This window comes from Ostrinia nubilalis, chromosome 7 (genome assembly GCF_963855985.1).
Source record: "Ostrinia nubilalis chromosome 7, ilOstNubi1.1, whole genome shotgun sequence".
Taxonomy (NCBI): Eukaryota; Metazoa; Arthropoda; class Insecta; order Lepidoptera; family Crambidae; genus Ostrinia; species Ostrinia nubilalis.
The window spans coordinates 9,240,214-9,256,930 of NC_087094.1; the positions used below are offsets into that span (position 1 = coordinate 9,240,214).

The 16,717-nt window shown below is 34.7% G+C and overlaps 4 protein-coding genes across 4 annotated transcripts; 2 read left to right on the top strand and 2 right to left on the bottom strand.

Annotated features, from left to right (window-relative positions):
• The first annotated feature begins 56 nt into the window (after window positions 1-56).
• LOC135073227 (small ribosomal subunit protein bS6m) lies at window positions 57-754 on the top strand. Its single transcript, XM_063967325.1, has one exon. The coding sequence runs from the start codon at window positions 222-224 to the stop codon at window positions 675-677; it is 456 nt and encodes a 151-aa protein (XP_063823395.1). The 5' UTR covers window positions 57-221; the 3' UTR covers window positions 678-754.
• An 856-nt stretch (window positions 755-1,610) lies between these two features.
• Window positions 1,611-5,936, bottom strand: LOC135073226 (Bardet-Biedl syndrome 7 protein homolog). Its single transcript, XM_063967324.1, has 15 exons — window positions 5,643-5,936; window positions 5,340-5,463; window positions 4,957-5,071; window positions 4,617-4,746; window positions 4,320-4,513; window positions 4,019-4,199; window positions 3,759-3,940; window positions 3,521-3,638; window positions 3,290-3,430; window positions 2,970-3,202; window positions 2,658-2,816; window positions 2,445-2,554; window positions 2,257-2,359; window positions 2,051-2,172; window positions 1,611-1,809 (listed from the first exon to the last, which is right to left on the bottom strand). The coding sequence occupies exons 1-15, from the start codon at window positions 5,742-5,744 to the stop codon at window positions 1,655-1,657; spliced, it is 2,169 nt and encodes a 722-aa protein (XP_063823394.1). The 5' UTR covers window positions 5,745-5,936; the 3' UTR covers window positions 1,611-1,654.
• A 635-nt stretch (window positions 5,937-6,571) lies between these two features.
• On the top strand, window positions 6,572-9,475 carry LOC135073228 (translation initiation factor eIF2B subunit epsilon). The gene is made up of 10 exons (XM_063967326.1): window positions 6,572-6,789; window positions 6,873-6,997; window positions 7,085-7,276; window positions 7,357-7,540; window positions 7,620-7,864; window positions 7,952-8,071; window positions 8,178-8,485; window positions 8,569-8,751; window positions 8,861-9,141; window positions 9,225-9,475. Exons 1-10 carry the CDS (start codon window positions 6,697-6,699, stop codon window positions 9,429-9,431), a joined length of 1,938 nt encoding a protein of 645 aa, XP_063823396.1. The 5' UTR covers window positions 6,572-6,696; the 3' UTR covers window positions 9,432-9,475.
• Window positions 9,476-9,477: 2 nt separating this feature from the next.
• Window positions 9,478-10,337, bottom strand: LOC135073229 (anaphase-promoting complex subunit 10). The gene is made up of 3 exons (XM_063967328.1): window positions 10,159-10,337; window positions 9,854-10,090; window positions 9,478-9,753 (listed from the first exon to the last, which is right to left on the bottom strand). Exons 1-3 carry the CDS (start codon window positions 10,253-10,255, stop codon window positions 9,542-9,544), a joined length of 546 nt encoding a protein of 181 aa, XP_063823398.1. The 5' UTR covers window positions 10,256-10,337; the 3' UTR covers window positions 9,478-9,541.
• Window positions 10,338-16,717: the final 6,380 nt, after the last annotated feature.

The window sequence follows — 16,717 nt, forward strand, 5'->3', positions numbered from 1 at the left end:
AACTATTTATAAGCCAAGTATTTTTTTTATCTGCAAGATAGATTTACCATACGAACGTTAAAATAATCTTGTCAAAGTGACAGCGAATATCTAAACAATTTCATAACCTCAAATCCTTATTTTCTTTAGTTAGTTATTCATTTTGTTAGCAGAACAAATTCAACTTCTATCACTGTTGAATTGAAAAGTGATTAAAAACTTTCCAATATAATCCTACAAGAATGCCTGCATACGAGTTTGCTATTATGTTTCGGGCAATGCCGAAGTCGGAACTGAAGACTGTTCTCAAAAGGGTTTCTCACGCTATTTTTGACCGTGGTGGAATCATAAAGAATATAGAGAACTTAGGTTTCAAGCCAATGCCTTACAAAACCAGTTCTCATGGATTAGTACATCGTGAAGCAAATTATTTTGTGTTTAAAGTAGATACGGCCACTCAAGCTGTTGCTGACCTGAAGGAGGAATACAGTCGTGATGTTGATATTATTCGTCAGAGAGTTTATAAGGCACCAAACGATTCAGAAACCTCTCCTTGTACATTGGAAGAAGAACTACTTCCTCCAGCTTACCGTGAAGATGTCCAAAAGATGATCAAAATAGGAAAAACTCAAGTCAATCGCTTCACCCACAAGTTTAAATACAATTCTGGTTTGGACTACTATCCATTCCAGAAATAACCTTATTCAGTATGTCAAATTGTACAGTAGTTTAATTAGTTATAGTTATCTTATTTGCAATAAATGAAAGATGCAAATATGTTTTTTATTTAATTAAATGCATGGTAACTTGGCCTACTAGATGTAATGACACAATTTTTATTTTTATGTTCATCAAAATTATTCTTGTAAATACTATGGGATCTTTCTTAAAAACAGCCAATATTTTCTCATGTTGTAAACCATATTTACATGGTACATATTGTATTAATATGAATGTTATTTTAAATTCATTCAGGAGGCATTCTAATTGCAAATTTAAATATAGCCCTGAAGTGGAAGCTGCCATCAACAAACAAATTCAAAGTGAACAAAATGCAGCATTTAGCTATCTGAATATGGCTACCATCTTTCTTCACCCAACTATTTCATATCCTGGTGTTGGTGGATTTTTTATGAAAATGTATGAAGAAGAGCTACATCATATGAAAATTCTTATCAACTATCAAATAATCCGTGGAGGTATCCCCATTTTAAATTTTGGAGCAGTGGACCCAGTTGATCCAAATATGACACTGGTTGAAGCTTTCAATTTAGCTCTTGAAAAAGAGAAGAAAGTAACTGAGGTAAGTAATCACTTGTATTTAGTTTCAGTAGTTTGTTATGATAATGTTACACAAGTTCATATTCTATTGTTGTTGATAGGAATTGAAAAATATAGTAAACACTGCTGAAGCATCAGAAGATTATCAATCTGTGGAACTTATCACATCAAAGTTTCTGCTCGAGCAGGCATATGCTATGAATGATCTGTCTCATTATATCACAAAGCTGAAAAGACTCTGTGATGATAAAGATGCACTCTACCAGTTTGATTTAAAACTCGGCCAGCTGTACCCTTATTCATTAAAAATCTGATTCTTGAAGTTGGGAACATAAGAAAATCATATTAATTTTTTAAGACTTTTATTGTTGAATACAGTATGTACACTGATTTCTTAGTTAGAATTCATTTGTTCATTGGAAAATATTTGCCTAATTTGCTTTAGTCTACAGTTCAGCAATGCATCATAAAGAATATTTTTATTGTTATGAAAATCTTTGCTATGCAGTGATAACTCATGCCAATCAGCATACCATCGATGTATAGTTTCTGAAAAAGAAATGCAGTATTTCAATTTTCATTAGTCATTAAAAAGCTTTCTAGTTTTAGACTGCATTCGCGATTTAAAAAATGTCTTCTATACTGGTACCTACCGCTATAAAAAAAGATCGTAAGATTAAATCGACTAAACATCTCGAACCTAGGACCCACAGCGATAAAGGCAGAAGTGGTGAATGCACCGCGCCGTCCACTACTCCACCGGGCGAAAATAGTTCATCTACCGTCTTACCCAAAAGTTCTTTAAAATGCGTCTTGTTTATGTCGCCGTCCGCAATATTCCATACACGTCGATAGTCTTCGCATAGCGTTAACTCTTCTTCGTTTACTGTTTTGTCGTCTAAATCTAAGGCGCTAAAATTAAACTTAAATTGTAAGTTCAATGAGGACCTAAAATATAAATTGGCTACAAACTCGTAAGTTGGATAGAGCTTTTACCTGAGTGCTTTTTTCAGAGCAAGGTCCTGATATTTCTTATACTCTACCTCGTAATAGTCTTGAATCCGAATAAGCGCTTTCAAACAACTGTCAACTGGAATATCTAAAGCAAAATACGTTCATAATTATCATGTGGAATATGTGACACTAAAAACTCAAGTGAATACGCTAAAAAATTCGTTACAAACCACAAGATATTTCTACTCGAATGCTCTTTTCTACTGAGCAATTAGACATCATATCTCGTAAAATAGCTATTGTAGTAATATTATCAGATTTAAATACTGCATTTCCCCGTCTGAAATATATTTTTTATGTTGAAAAGTTATGTTAATTAAGAATTAAGTAGTAGAGTGGCGTAACGCGTAGTAGACATTCAGAATTGTAATTAGGTGTCTTACTGGTATTGGCATACAAGAATTGTTTTGAGGAGAGCATGAGAACGAGCAAAAACCACATTCGATGATGGTCTTGGCAAATCTCCTGGGAGCGCTTCATTTAGCCATGAAGTAATTTCCGCTACAGAAAAGCTGCCTGACACACGGACTTGACACCATGATCTGAAACACGATATTACTTGAAAGTTCGCGGTTTAGAATTTTGAAGACGTGGAATGGTAGAGAGTCTGTTAGTCTTTAGGCATGTTTTATTTATACATAGCATTAATTTGTTTCTTCTAAGCCTCATTTTCAAAGAGTTTCAGCCGTATTTACCTTGTCTCGTTATCCAGTTCAGGATGTTCGTGTTGAGAGTAATAGGGTAAAATTGGCAACCGCAGGTGAATCAGACGAGCTACTCTTGGAGCTCCAGCCGGCAGAGCGTAGATTAGCACTCTCACTGAGTCTGAAGCCCTGGTTGCAGGATCCAATGTGAGACGAATCTTCACCCAGAGGCGTCTGGTCCCTGCTTGGCATCTTACTGTGGCTAAAAGGTCTTGATTTTTTCCCTAAAATGGGGAATAAGCAGAAGGAGTGGTGTTATGTTTAAGTTAATTATCCTACTGAGTGTTTAGGTATCTGATGTTTGTTTTTACCTGAGAAGAACACACGCTCAAAACGGCAGCGCTATCGGTTTGCATGTCCAGCTTTCTTTTGCAGTAAATGAATAGCATATCAAGTGGAACAGCCGACGTGATCCTCGCTTCTTGCCATCCGTCGCCTGTGGCTCCCGAAAGCTATATTTTTACAAGAAAGTTTAAAGTTCACACACCATTTGTTCATTTAAGTAAGTAAGTACAGGGCAGACGTGGGGCAGACTACCTCACCTCACATTGAATATCTAATAACGGTGGTGCTGAAATGCCCGCTTGCAAAGATCGTGTACTTCGTTGGTATTTCTCTCGTTCATTTGCCGTTTGCTTCTCCAATCGTGCAACTTCTGTTCTGTAATTATTAAAAAGTTTGAAGTCTGCACTTACTTCTGTATAACACATGCCGAAAGAAATTGACCATAATAACCATGATGCCAAACCAATCAATATGATAGTATTTTTACATACTTACTCGAGTTTAGATCGTCGTGCAGTAAGAGCATCCAAGGACAGATTGTTTAGTGACGCTCCTGAAACCTGACGTCGTGATCTTAGAGCAAATATTCTACCAGAAAATGTTGTGGCTATTAATTCCGGTTCTTCTGCTGTACCTATACAGCCACCAGTAACTGACGTGACGGGCTCGCCGCAAAACTGCAACGAAGCATGCGAACATCAGTTCTTTGTATTCTGATAATTACCTGCATAAACATGGTTACTTTGTATACTTACGTAAGTAAACTTAAGGCGTGGCTTTTCAGAAAAGTTTTCCATGTCAATCAAATATAACTGTATAGAACCATCATGGCGGCCAACTGCTAAGTGAGTACCGCCGCTGCCGAAAAACCAACCGATGCACACCACCGAGCCTAAGCCTCTTCCTTCCATTAGGCACTTATTTGTTAACACCGAACTATAAAAGAAAGAATGTGTGGAAGACAACAAACCAAGCTTAGCACTAAGTTAACTGTGGCACTTTAAATCGTTGTAGTAACAATGTGCTGACTGTATTTGAATGAATAAGATAACTTACTCTTCATACACAATAAGTCCTATGCACCCATCAGCCGCTCCATAGTAGGCGTAGATATCAGACGTGTGGAGTGATGGAGGTATGGCCAGGCGAGACGGCCCCGAGGATATCGCTGCATGAGTGATCAATTGACCATTCTCCAATAAGATTGCGCCTTTATTGGCGACCAATGCGAGCAGTCGAATGCGGGTACTCTGCACGTCAAAAGTAAGCAGCTATTGCCAGTGAAAATACTTAAAGAACATAAGTAGAGCTTGTAAATAAGCTTATGTCTAGTTTATTACAATATCGACTTACATTCGGCGCCGCAAACGCAGCGATGTCGAGCACTCTATCTTCGCAGATGTAAGAGTGCAATTCCCTCAAATCCCTGTAGCAGGTGACGGTACGACCACTGCATAGAATCAGATCGCCTCCGACAACACACCTAAACAAAAAAATCCTTCTCACAATTACAACAATTGCAAGGTCCCAAACTTGCGTCCCTCCCTAGCTTACCTGACCTAAATGAAAACATGTTCTAAGTAAGTAGGTAAATCACTCACAAAAAGCATCTAAAAACATAGAGCAGGTTAGTTATAGGTATCATATAAAAAGCTTAAGTATAAATAATTAAAAGTTTAAATAAAATATTTACATGGAAGTGATTGTTTCAGACACCGAGGTTTCGATTGTAAGAAATACTTTTCCTTTTTTTGTATAGCCCTTAACTTCGTTACCAGATGCAGCAAATATTTTGTCTGACGGAGTACCTGCAAAATATGTATATGCAGCTAAGTTTAAAGTAAATAAAGGTCCTGAAATATAGCCTATAGTTAGGTAGATACATAAGTAATTGTTTGAAGGAGTTATCGAGCTAGGGTGCTGTATTTCAGGCTCATGCATAGCATAGCAGTGGACATCATGTAGGTATGTAGGTAGGACCTATATCCACCAACACACGTGTGATTATTAGTAGGGACCTACATACATAACATAAAATAAGAAAGCAACATACTTCCTACGTAAATTAATACCTACCATAAGTAGAGGCTAGTTGAACAGAAGTAATGGGTTTCCCGGGCAGGGTTTTAAATTGAACGATCGGCTCTTCATCTTTTATACTTAGACATTGTAAAACTCCGTTTTTATCTCCTATTACAAACTAAAACAAATGAAATGCATTGATAACTTGGTAGTCTGGGTTCTGTGAAATAAAACACGGAAGATTCCGTATATTCTGTAATTAATGATCATCGTTAGTTAGGTACCTAAAGGTTGCTACAGTTAACTGCTTAAGTACGTAAATAAGTGTAAAATGATGATGTATATTAATTAATTTACCTTTTGCTGAGTTCGTGGCCCAGGTGCCGGTAATATTTTCAATGTATCTGGGTATGTAATACCACAGATGGTGTAGTCAACACGTGAAAGATCGTAATCCATTGCGGGACTTGCAATGATGTCGATTAAAAATTATTAAAAATAACATGTGAATGAAATAACGTGGTTTGTTTTAGTCATTACGAACTAAGGCTACCTGCAATCTAACCAAATCGATAACGCCTAGCAACGTAGGAGAACAACAAAGGCAACGATAAAAGGACCTTCAAGAATAGGTACCTACTTAGGTGGTATCAATTTGAAGTTTCTAAATTAATATTAAATTAGGATGGATGCGCCTCCGCCTGCCTACTTAAACCAGTCTATAACTTTAGGTATAAATTGGTGTCTTGGTGTCCCATGGGACTGAGCACACTGGAGACTGGTTCGTTGTGGTTTAATGTTATACCTATTTGGAATCATGAACTTATTGAATATGAATATATTGGAATGCCGACGTAGTGTGGGCAATAGTGGGCATGTCCCCCACTAGGTAGACCGAGACGATCTGGTGTGGGTCGCGCGGGAGGTGCCTGGATGCGGGCGGGGCAGGAACGGTCCTTGGGGGAGGCCTTTGTCCAGCTATGGACGTCATTTGGCTAAACGAATAATATTGGAATGAATTAATTTATTTGATTTGTTGTTTTGAGAGCACACTGTATATTTGTGCACTGCCCAACGGAATGGGATTTGCACTTTGTGTGCGCTGTGCTAATTTTATGACTTTATTGTCCATCAATAGCCGAATAACGAAGCCGTTGAGAGTCGTTAAATACATATTTTTTTAGTTATGTTTTTTTTTGTCGTTATATGTATGGATTCCTTCTCTAGTTTTTTTTACCTAAAAAAAAATTAAATGTCAAAAATGACAAGTTAGTTGTCAACTTTTATATAACCTAAAAATTTTGATTGATTTGCTGGCTGACTGATGCAATAAACTGGAAAAGTAGAAAGGGAAAAAGGGAATTTTGTAAATAAATTAGTTTTCTTAGAGAAATTTCCATAATTGATTAAAATGGAGATCGATAAAGAGAATGTCGTCCAAGCTGTGGTTGTAATGGACACCTTCAATAACAATTTCCATCCTATCAGTAATTACAAACCTATGGTACGTATAATTTTTTATTAATATTGTATAGATACCAGAATTTTTAACTAAAACAAGTGCTCTTAATGTACTCATTATTTTAGGCTTTCTTGTCAGTGGCAGGAGTTCCTCTAATCGACTATGTTCTGGAGAGCCTATCACTTGGTGGTGTTGGTGAAACTGTTTTGTTTTGCACACAAGATGGGTCCAAAATAAAGGATCATTTACGGTACAATTACGCAATAAAATATAATAATATTATTGACTGCACTTGATTTCTTGATATTAGTTTATATCCCAAATTTTTGCTCTACAGGAAATGTAATGATGAAAAAGCTCCTTGGACTTCAACTATGGATGTCCAAGTATTGATGTCAGATACGTGTCAGACGATGGGTGATGTAATGAGGGAAATAGATGCAGCAGGATTAGTTCGTGGATATTTCATTCTATTAGGAGTCAATAGTGTCTCTAACATAAATTATGCAACTTTGTTGGAGCAGCACAAGTAATGACTTCTTCCTACTATTATTACTATTTGATCTTTTGTTACTTAAAATTCACAACGATTGCTTCCCTGGTTTTCAGGCAAACATGTAAAAAAGACAAAGGTGCTGCTATGACTTTGGTATACAAAAAAGTTTCATGGGAACATCCTCTGATTAGTTCTGACAAGCCTACATTTCTAGCTGCTGATGGTAATACTGGGAAAGTGCTGATTCACCAGAAGTACAAGCCAAAATCAAGTGAAAAGACCATCAACCTACCTTTGGTAAACAAATACACATTCTTTCAATTGCCTGTGTGATTGTCTTCCAAACTAAATCTTATTGAAAGTTTTCTTCTTGCAGGAGATCATGTTGAATCATTCTGAAGTAAAGTTGCATCACAACTTGGCTGATCCAAATATAGCCTTGTGCTCCCCTTCTGTTCTTCCACTCTTTTCAGACAATTTTGACTTCCAAACCAGAAATGATTTTATTCATGGCATATTAATAAATGAAGAAATATTAGCCAGTTCTTTGTATTACACTCTATTAAAAGGCAATGATTATGCAGCAGCTGTAAGTAATTGGAAGACTTATCAAATTATCTCGTAAGTATAGTGAATAATTTTGTCTTATCTTATTGCCTAATATGCAAGTTATTACTTTTTATAACTGAAATATATTTTTTATTTCAGTCGTGATATAATGCAGAACTGGGCACATCCTCTGTCAATTGAGACAGGAAGATTTTATCAAAATAACTATGTCTTCCTGGAAAATAATAACTGTAGAGATAAGAATTCAGTTTTGAGCAGGTAAAACATACTTTTTTTAATAATAAGAGCCTAAGGTTACTCAAAAAACCTGTACCTACTTTATTACTCCAAAGAAATAACTTGGAATATTTTCAATAAATTACAGAACATGCCGCCTCACTGAAGGTGCACTTGTTGGGTCTGGTACTCACATTGGTCATAATACTGTTATTACAAATTCCCTTATTGGGAGAAACTGTATTATTGGAGATAATTGTACTATTGTGGGAAGCCATATTACGAATGATGTTACTATTAAGGATAATTGCAAGATTAATAACACCTTTACTGATGATAATGCTGTCATCTCTGAAAATTCTACAGCGGTAGGTTCTATCATTGCCTCCAATGTTACCATTCAACCAGGCAGTGAACTACAAGGCAACCTTATAGAAAATTCAGATAAAGATAATGGTGAGTAAACAATATTTAGGATTAAAGCTCACAAATTATTTTATACTTTTAGGTACATATTGAATTATTATTGCTGTTTTCAGATAAAAAATTACTAAAATCTACATCTGGTAGTGGTACTGAATGGGAAAATGAATCTACTAATAGCGAGGATGAAGAGTTCATTGGATTTGAGAAGGAATGGAGTGACAGTGAATCATGTTACTCTTCTGAATGCAGTTTTGCATCGTCACTGCCAGAGTCTGATGTACTAGATGACACCAATAGTAAGGATGATTATTTTCTTAGATATTATTCAACAAACTCAAAAAAGGCAACAGCAGTAAATATTTAGATACAAACAAAATATCTAATATTCTTTTTGTTTTATTTCAGTATTCCTCCAAGAAGTTATTGACAGCTTAGCCAGAGGTTATGAAGAGAAACTGAAGTGTGATTACCTTATATTGGAGATAAATTCATCCCGATATGCATACAATATTCAGCTGAATGAAGTAAATTTCTTCGTTGTAAGAGCACTTCTGAGTATGCCTGTTTTAGAAGATACCAAGAATGTACTAGGTGCTATTAAAGATATATTCAAGTACTTCCACCCTGTATTGGCAAACTACATAAAAACTAAATCTTCAATATTGGATTGCCTGAAAGCTATTGAGGTAAGATCAGGAAAATCTATTGTTTCTTTGGTATTAAAAAAATATCTCTCAAACAAGTTTAAAAAAAATACTTTAATTTACAGGATAGTTGCACTAAGTGTCAGTGGTTAGAAGGCAGAGCAGGACAAATCATCCATTTACTGTATGAATCAGACGTATTAGATGAGGACTCACTGGTAGAATGGTACGAAGAATTAAAAGAAAACGAGAGTCCATTGGCAAAACAGGTCTCAGTTGTAAAATTCTTTGAATGGCTTCAAGAAGCTAGTGAGGAATCTGAATCAGACTGAAATAATGATTATTATTGTAAATAAAAGATTATAAATTTGTAATACATATAATTTTTATCTTTGTTTTATTTAGTTTTTTATTAAGAAATCTAAAATATAAATTTTTGGTTTTAGCGAATAGTAGCATACTGTTGGAACTGAACTGTGGAGAAGTTTCTGAACTTGTTGATGTCAAATGACGTTGGTTCACACGGAGAGTGCACCTTGATCTGCCTCATATGAGTGTCCCTTCCATTCTGATGATTGCTCAGCACTGCTATTTGGATCATGTACGTCCTTATTGGTCGGTCATGAATATCTTTGATTGGAATCATCTCCCATCCTGCAACAGTATTTAATTTTGTGAACACCTCATTTATTATAAAAAAGATTGAGGTAAGCACTATTCTGTTTTAAAACACTTAAAAACTTTATAAACTTACCACTTGGTTCAACAAGTTCTATCACTTCAATTTCTTGTAAGTCATTAAAATGAGTTCCAGCTCTGATGGATATGCGGCTAGGAGTATAGCTCTCATCTAATTTGTAGTCTGTATAAATGTAAATATGAGACACCATAGTTTTTCTCTGAAACTGGATATTCACCAGGTGTGGTAGTTGTCCATCTGATTGCCAGTATGTGTCCATACAGTCATCTCTCAATTGATCAATACCATAGCCTGTAATACAGAATTAAAATCTTAATAGGATATCATCAGTAAAAGTAATATTAACAAAAGATGCGAACCTGGTTTGCAAGATGATAGACTCCAAATTGCACTATTTCCTACTTCACGGACGGTCCCAGACCTTTCGCTCACCAAAGGGTCTTTCTCCGTAGACATTGGAGGGCCGTATTACCCTATTAATTACAAAATTGAAATCTGGATAAACAAAAACAGTTCAACAACAAACTCGGAAAGCAATCAAAGAGCATAAAAGAGTAAGAGACGGCACTCCATAGATATTTTTTGAGCTCACGCACACATATGCATTTTAGAGAACGACCCGCAAATCTTTACCAACCGCACAAACTACAGGCGGAGCTACCAACATAATGCCTTATTTTCTGACAGTATTAGTGACGTTCGTAATAACTTATCGATTATCGATACTTTGCTAGGGTTGTAATTGCATATCGATATCTAGTATAGGAACCTTCAATATTTTAATGATTACTATTTTTATTTTATACTATGTGTAAGTAAAACGAAGTTTTGTAACGTAAATTATTTATTTCGAAATAAAATAGGTATATTACAATAAGTATTGAACATGACATAGCAGTTGTAGGCATGAGGAATTATTGAATATTATAACAAAGTACAGAAATGATAATTTTGTATACTTTTATTTTCACAACTTTTTCTAAGAAAAAATAGGATTTTTATTTATAAACATCTTCAATTTTCTTATCAGCTGATCGAACCTCAGCCTCAAGATTACTTTTCAATGCTTTGTTGCTGTGCTTTTTTACTTTTGTCAGCAAAATTGTTTTCACTTTTTATGAAGCTGTCATTAATGATTTTACAACTTTTTCTTAGAAAAAGGTAATTTAATATTTTAAACATCTTATCATAAATTTCTTTATTATGTTGTTGACATTTAAACCAACTAAAATTACAATTTGTACTCAACATTAAGAAAATGAATTTTCCAACATTTTCCATATATATCTGGTCGGCAATATGGTCATGATAAAATTGTTTAGCTTCATTTACGGTGGTACATAATTGAATTGTTGGATAAACGAGACTTTTTTTATCATGCCACCATTCGCGAAGAGATATATATGCATACAAATCATTGTCAACAGGAGTTTTCACGCTCAAACACTCTTCACAAATTAAACAAGAACTGTTCTGTAATAGTTTGGCAGCTAAATACCCGCTTACATATACTACTGGTTGGTTTTCAAGGCTACACAAATTTTCAATGGGCTGTTCTAAGTTTTCAGGGTCCGGGATAGACAACACAGGATAAAATTCAGTGTCTGTGGAATCTTGAACATTCATTTTTATTTCTGTTGTTTTTAAATTAGTTTTTAAAATGTCTTTATATTCCAGCATATGTTTATTGTTGTCTGCTTCACAATTAGCACTTCTGCTATGAGGCACTTTCAGCCCAGTAACCATGCTTGTTTTAAGCGCTGCAGTAAAGTGCGTGATAGTGGGATTTCTATTGGTTACACTGTGTTGCCTAATGATTCCAAATAAGTTTTCCAGAGAGTCTTGGTTAAACTGTCTAAGGTTCATATATTTAAACCCTTCATTCTTTAACTTTTCCCAAATATCGTTTAAGGATTTGATAGATATTTGATATCCCTTTACGCATTTAACATTTTTTAGTATCGTGTTTTCTGCTGTTATAAATTTTATGGTTTTTAACTTATCAGTATAAAAGGTCCAAGACTCAATGTGATTACTTGATGTGGAAACATTTTCCCGGATCCCTTTCTTTACGTCATTTAAAGATGATGGACCATTTGTACAATCAAATAGTTTATCTAACTGTTCAATCACAAATGCTGTATCATTGCAATCAGAAACTTCTTTCCATGCCATCATTTTTAAAATAGCTGCCACGGTATTACTCAGAGCATGCGCAGCATACTTCACCCTCATCTTAGTTTTGAATGTTGGATTTACAATGGTACTATTCAGTTTTTTAAAATTTAAAAAATTTCTGTTGTGTTCTTCTGCAACTACCAAATGCCTCCATTGTGCAATTTTTCCATCGAAAGACATATTTCCACTTTTAAAGAAATTGTTTCGTAATGATTTGAACAAGTGAGGGATGTCATAGATTATAAAAATTTTGTCATTATTTACAGAGAAAAAGTTGCTATCTATACCTTGTCCACAGTTTCTTTTTAACATGTTAAGAGCTCCTATATTTGTAGATCCCTGATCACAAACTGTTGTTAGAACCACAAATCCGATTTCTTTTAATTTTTTGATGATGTCCGATATAATTTTTGCCAGTTTTGCTGTTGGTATTGTGCCTTCCACAAAATAGTGCGCAATATATTGTTTGTATTTATGTTTAGCACCCTGTATCATAAACACTAACGCATGGTCTGCAATTTTCTTTTCTCGTCCCATGTTCTCGCCCTCTCCATAATCCACGTAGCCATCCACTTTATCAGCAATTTCGTTATAAATTATCCGTTTCTTTAACGCCATCTCGTCAAATATTAACGAGCAATATTTATTTTCCTTTGGCATACTTGATGCTTTTGCCTCTAACATATCAATTATATTTTTATTTATACCAGGCTCCATTGGTATATTTTTTAAAATCCTTTGGAGCGTTTTAGTGCTTGGTAGCGTAAACAGCTTTTGCATATAGCGGTATGCTTTAGGGGACCGTTTAAATATAGCCAAAGCATATATTTTGTTGGCTACAGTCCACCTTTTTCCTTGTGACTTTTTTTTGTTATTCTGCACTACATCCTTTACTAACGATGACAGCACTTCCGAATCTAACTTGTCTAAATTCACTCTTGACTTCGCTATATTCCTTATTGTTTTTTTTGCATTTTGTAACTGTCGCCAAAGCCTCTTCTCTTTAATTGTAAATGTTGATGAAGTGTCTGTAATAAAAACATTTCCATTAGTAAAAAAAACAACATTAAAGCAAATTGAATTGAATATTGGTTAATTAATCAGCAATTTTACTTAGTTTTTTAAATTAGGTATGTTTTATCTTACCTTTCATTTCAATGTTTTTCTTAGGTCTTTTATAACTGTGGACTAATATTTCTGCCTGTGCATCTTGATGGCAAATGTTTTTATCATCTGAAATATTATAAATATGCAAATTAGTTTAAAATTTATTTTGTTGTTTTATGAAACATATTATTTCCAAATCAATCAATCATTTATCATTATCAAGTTTTAAAAAAATGCAAAGACAGGATAATGATAGCTCTTCTCATAAAATATGAAGCGTGGGCCCACCTACAATGACATAATATTAAATTAAAGGCATTTAGAGGTTTTAATGTTCTGCATTCTGGATGCGGTCTGCGGGTATGTCAAGACAATCTGTAAGTGGTCGTGATAAGGCAATCAGTCACGTGTGCTTTGCGTTCTTTGTTCGTATCCGCACGGTCAAATTGCATTAATATAAAATGTACAGAAACCTAGAATGTTGTACATATAAGTTCATTTTGACCTGACTGCAGACTGCAGAACGCATCCAGGGTGGCATTCTTTAGTTTGAGGGAAGGCATATTTTAGAAGGTAAATAATTAGTTTGTACACTTACCATGAGTAATGGGTTTATAGGTCATATGTTCTGGTGCATTGGAAGTAGAAGGAAGAGGTTCAAAAGTTGTTTTCGCAGAAATACCAGAATCTGGTATATCCACAGCTCCCAAACATGTTGAATTTAGTTGTTTGGTTGTAGTTGTAAGGGGAACTGAAAGCAGATAATGAAATGTGAATTGGGTAATAAAATGTCATGTTCTTACCCAACTTTAGGGTACAATCAGTCTAGTACATGTCTTGCTCACATTAAAAATTACTAGCTTATAAATATTATTAAACTAGCTGACCTGGCTAATTAATGTAGATTGCCTAAAATTTTTCAAATTGGTCCGGTACTTTTTTTGAAGAATTTGTATTACACGAATTACTAAAGTCCCTCTAACTCAACACCTCATTCTAAGCTAAATTGTGTTACGAGTGGGTTTACTACAATATTCAAGCTGTGGGGTTCTAACCCGCACTTTAGGCTATCTTGGCTTCGAGTTACGGAGCCGATCAAATACAAACAAACAATTAAATATTTCCTTTTTATATTATTAGTATAATTTTAGATAAACATACCTCGTTCAACTGGATTTGACTTCTTTGGAATGCAATATGAATGATCATAAAGAACTGTAACAAAGTATAGATATAATTAATAATTGAAATTATATGTATATTATTTATTGATAAGCATACAACACATGTTTGTGGTTACAAAGAAAGAACCTTGTTAAATTGCATTCGGTTGGTTTGTTTTGGAAACCAAAGAAAATTTAATTAAGACATCTAGATAATTCAGAAAAATTGATAGACAGTAAATTAAATTTAAAAAAAATAATTGAAGTCATCATCATACCTGTCTTGAGGTTTTCTTTATTGGAGTCTTTTACATGAAGAGGAAACTCTGTCAAAACTTCATCTGGCAAGATGGGATTGCTCAATTCCAGTGTTGGAATAGCTGAGTTCTTCAGCCGAGTTCCTTTGGCATTGAAGGATTCAGGAGTGAAGTGCCCACCACACACAAACTTAAGTTGGTGTAACTTTTCAATAGGTACATATGCTAAGTCTTCTATGCCAGCATTTTTAACCCACATTCGACAACTGAAATAAGAAATACCTATTAGAAAAGAAAAAGAATAACAAACTGAATTTTATTCATCAACTAATTTCTTTTAGTATTGTTATGCAATTCATTTACAGAGTACGAAACAAAATACTGAAATTAAAAATTGGTTATGGTTATTTACTGTATGATTAAAAATATTAATCCCAGCCTTTAAGTTTACACAATCAGTAAAATTATCTTGTAATAAATGAGTGTTATTAGAAACTTACCGGTCAGAATCCAGAGGAAATCTACTCAAAAGTAAGGGTGATCCACCACGACTTCGCCTCTTATTACAAATAACGCACTTCTTGTTGTTTCTACTCTCCATTATCAGTAGAAGCCTAAAATGAAATAGGTATTAATTAAACAAAGCCTATAATTTCTCTCCAACCAGTGTCAATGCCCTGGTTCATGCATTTACCAGTTTTGAAAGTACATTTACATTTTCATCACATAGGGTTGTTTTTAATGAAAAATAGATTTGTAATAGATCTAATATTTCAAGTAAGTAGATAACATACCCATTAAACAGAAAAGTAAATAAGAGTTTAAACTTCTGTAGAAGTTGAAACACAGCTTATTTAAAAGAGTCTCTATCTCACAAAAAACATAACACTGAACAGCAAACTTTATCACGCCCGATACGGAGGAACTTAATCAACTCAACGTAAACGACAGAAAAGTTTATTTACAGTAATATTGCACCAAATCTGAGAAAATAACTTCACACGAATCAATTCGCCGGTTAAAAACTCAAACTCAATTGACAGACATTTTTTTTCATTTGTCAAACTAACAATACTACCAACATAAGGACACTAACAATTATTTTTAGTATGGTGGTATTGATCCGCGGGTTCCCCTGCTATAGTGAAATCAATCCAAAATGCACTTTATTGCTTAAGGGATAAGGTTGTATATCAATTGCTACATATAGAGACTAGTTTTTGTACGAGAAGTGTCTACCCACTGAAAGCAATCGAAGATGCGAATTTAGCGTAATTATTGACGCTAATGACAGCGACAGTGACATATGTGACAGCACAACCAGTGACAGTTGACATCACATTATAAATAAAAAATAGGCAAAGGAATGCAACACCGTTAGTTTGTGAAATACTCAAAATAAAATAAAGTAAAAAATAGATTAAAAATAAATAAAATCGCAAAATGTGTTGGTAAGCGCATAATTCAACAACGCCTGGACCAATTTTACCAATTCTTTTTTTTAATGTTCCTTGAAGTCCAAGAATTGTTTTTACGGCGGGAAAAATTCGAATAATTACCGGGAAAACCCCGGACGAAAGAAAGAAGTACATTACATAATATGGTCCCCAGATGGCATTGCACAAATTTTACGAAATCACTCCCTTTAAATTGTGGGATGGAAGATTGTATGGGTTTCTTCATACTTAATTCACGCTAGCAAGTACACAGACTTGTTAAAATAATATGTGCATCCTTCAACCCCTTAAATTAGGGGATGAAAATTTGTCTTGCAAATAACAAAAAGAAGTGAAATCCCATCAAAAACATTTTCACGTTAAGTGACCATGACGAAACCACCATAATTAAGGAATCCTAATTATGTACTTAGTGCTGAGCTTTTAACTATAAAAGCCTAAGTGGCTTTGCCGTTTGTTCTTGTATGACAAGAGCATTATTTCTAAGTTTAACAGAAAAGTAATGAAGAGTGAAAGCGAACTAATTGTTTAAAACTGTGCTAATACCTACGAAAGTAGAGGTTCAAAAAATGGGCTGCCAAAGTTTTACTAAAAAGCTTAGAAGACGACAAAAGCTCAACTTTAACCGCCTCTCTGTGGTAAGACCAACTGCTTCACACCCTACATGGACCCGGGTTCGTTTCTCAAGTGAGGGCAAATTTTTCTGTTCGGTTTGGTTGATGGTAGGGCTTTTTAATTCCGTCTGGCTACTAACAT

Coding starts and splice junctions, on each gene's coding strand:
- LOC135073226 (XM_063967324.1), bottom strand. CDS start 5,744: ATGGATTACGATCTTTCACGTGTTGACTACACCATCTGTGGTATTACA. Junction 4,514..4,616: donor CTGCGTTTGCGGCGCCGAAT/GTAAGTCGATAT, acceptor TTTGACGTGCAG/AGTACCCGCATTCGACTGCT. Junction 1,810..2,050: donor GCATTTTAAAGAACTTTTGG/GTAAGACGGTAG, acceptor TTTCTTTTTCAG/AAACTATACATCGATGGTAT.
- LOC135073227 (XM_063967325.1), top strand. CDS start 222: ATGCCTGCATACGAGTTTGCTATTATGTTTCGGGCAATGCCGAAGTCG.
- LOC135073229 (XM_063967328.1), bottom strand. CDS start 10,255: ATGTCTACGGAGAAAGACCCTTTGGTGAGCGAAAGGTCTGGGACCGTC. Junction 10,091..10,158: donor TCTATCATCTTGCAAACCAG/GTTCGCATCTTT, acceptor TCTGTATTACAG/GCTATGGTATTGATCAATTG. Junction 9,754..9,853: donor AGAACTTGTTGAACCAAGTG/GTAAGTTTATAA, acceptor ATACTGTTGCAG/GATGGGAGATGATTCCAATC.
- LOC135073228 (XM_063967326.1), top strand. CDS start 6,697: ATGGAGATCGATAAAGAGAATGTCGTCCAAGCTGTGGTTGTAATGGAC. Junction 8,752..8,860: donor TGTACTAGATGACACCAATA/GTAAGGATGATT, acceptor GTTTTATTTCAG/TATTCCTCCAAGAAGTTATT. Junction 9,142..9,224: donor ATTGCCTGAAAGCTATTGAG/GTAAGATCAGGA, acceptor TTTAATTTACAG/GATAGTTGCACTAAGTGTCA.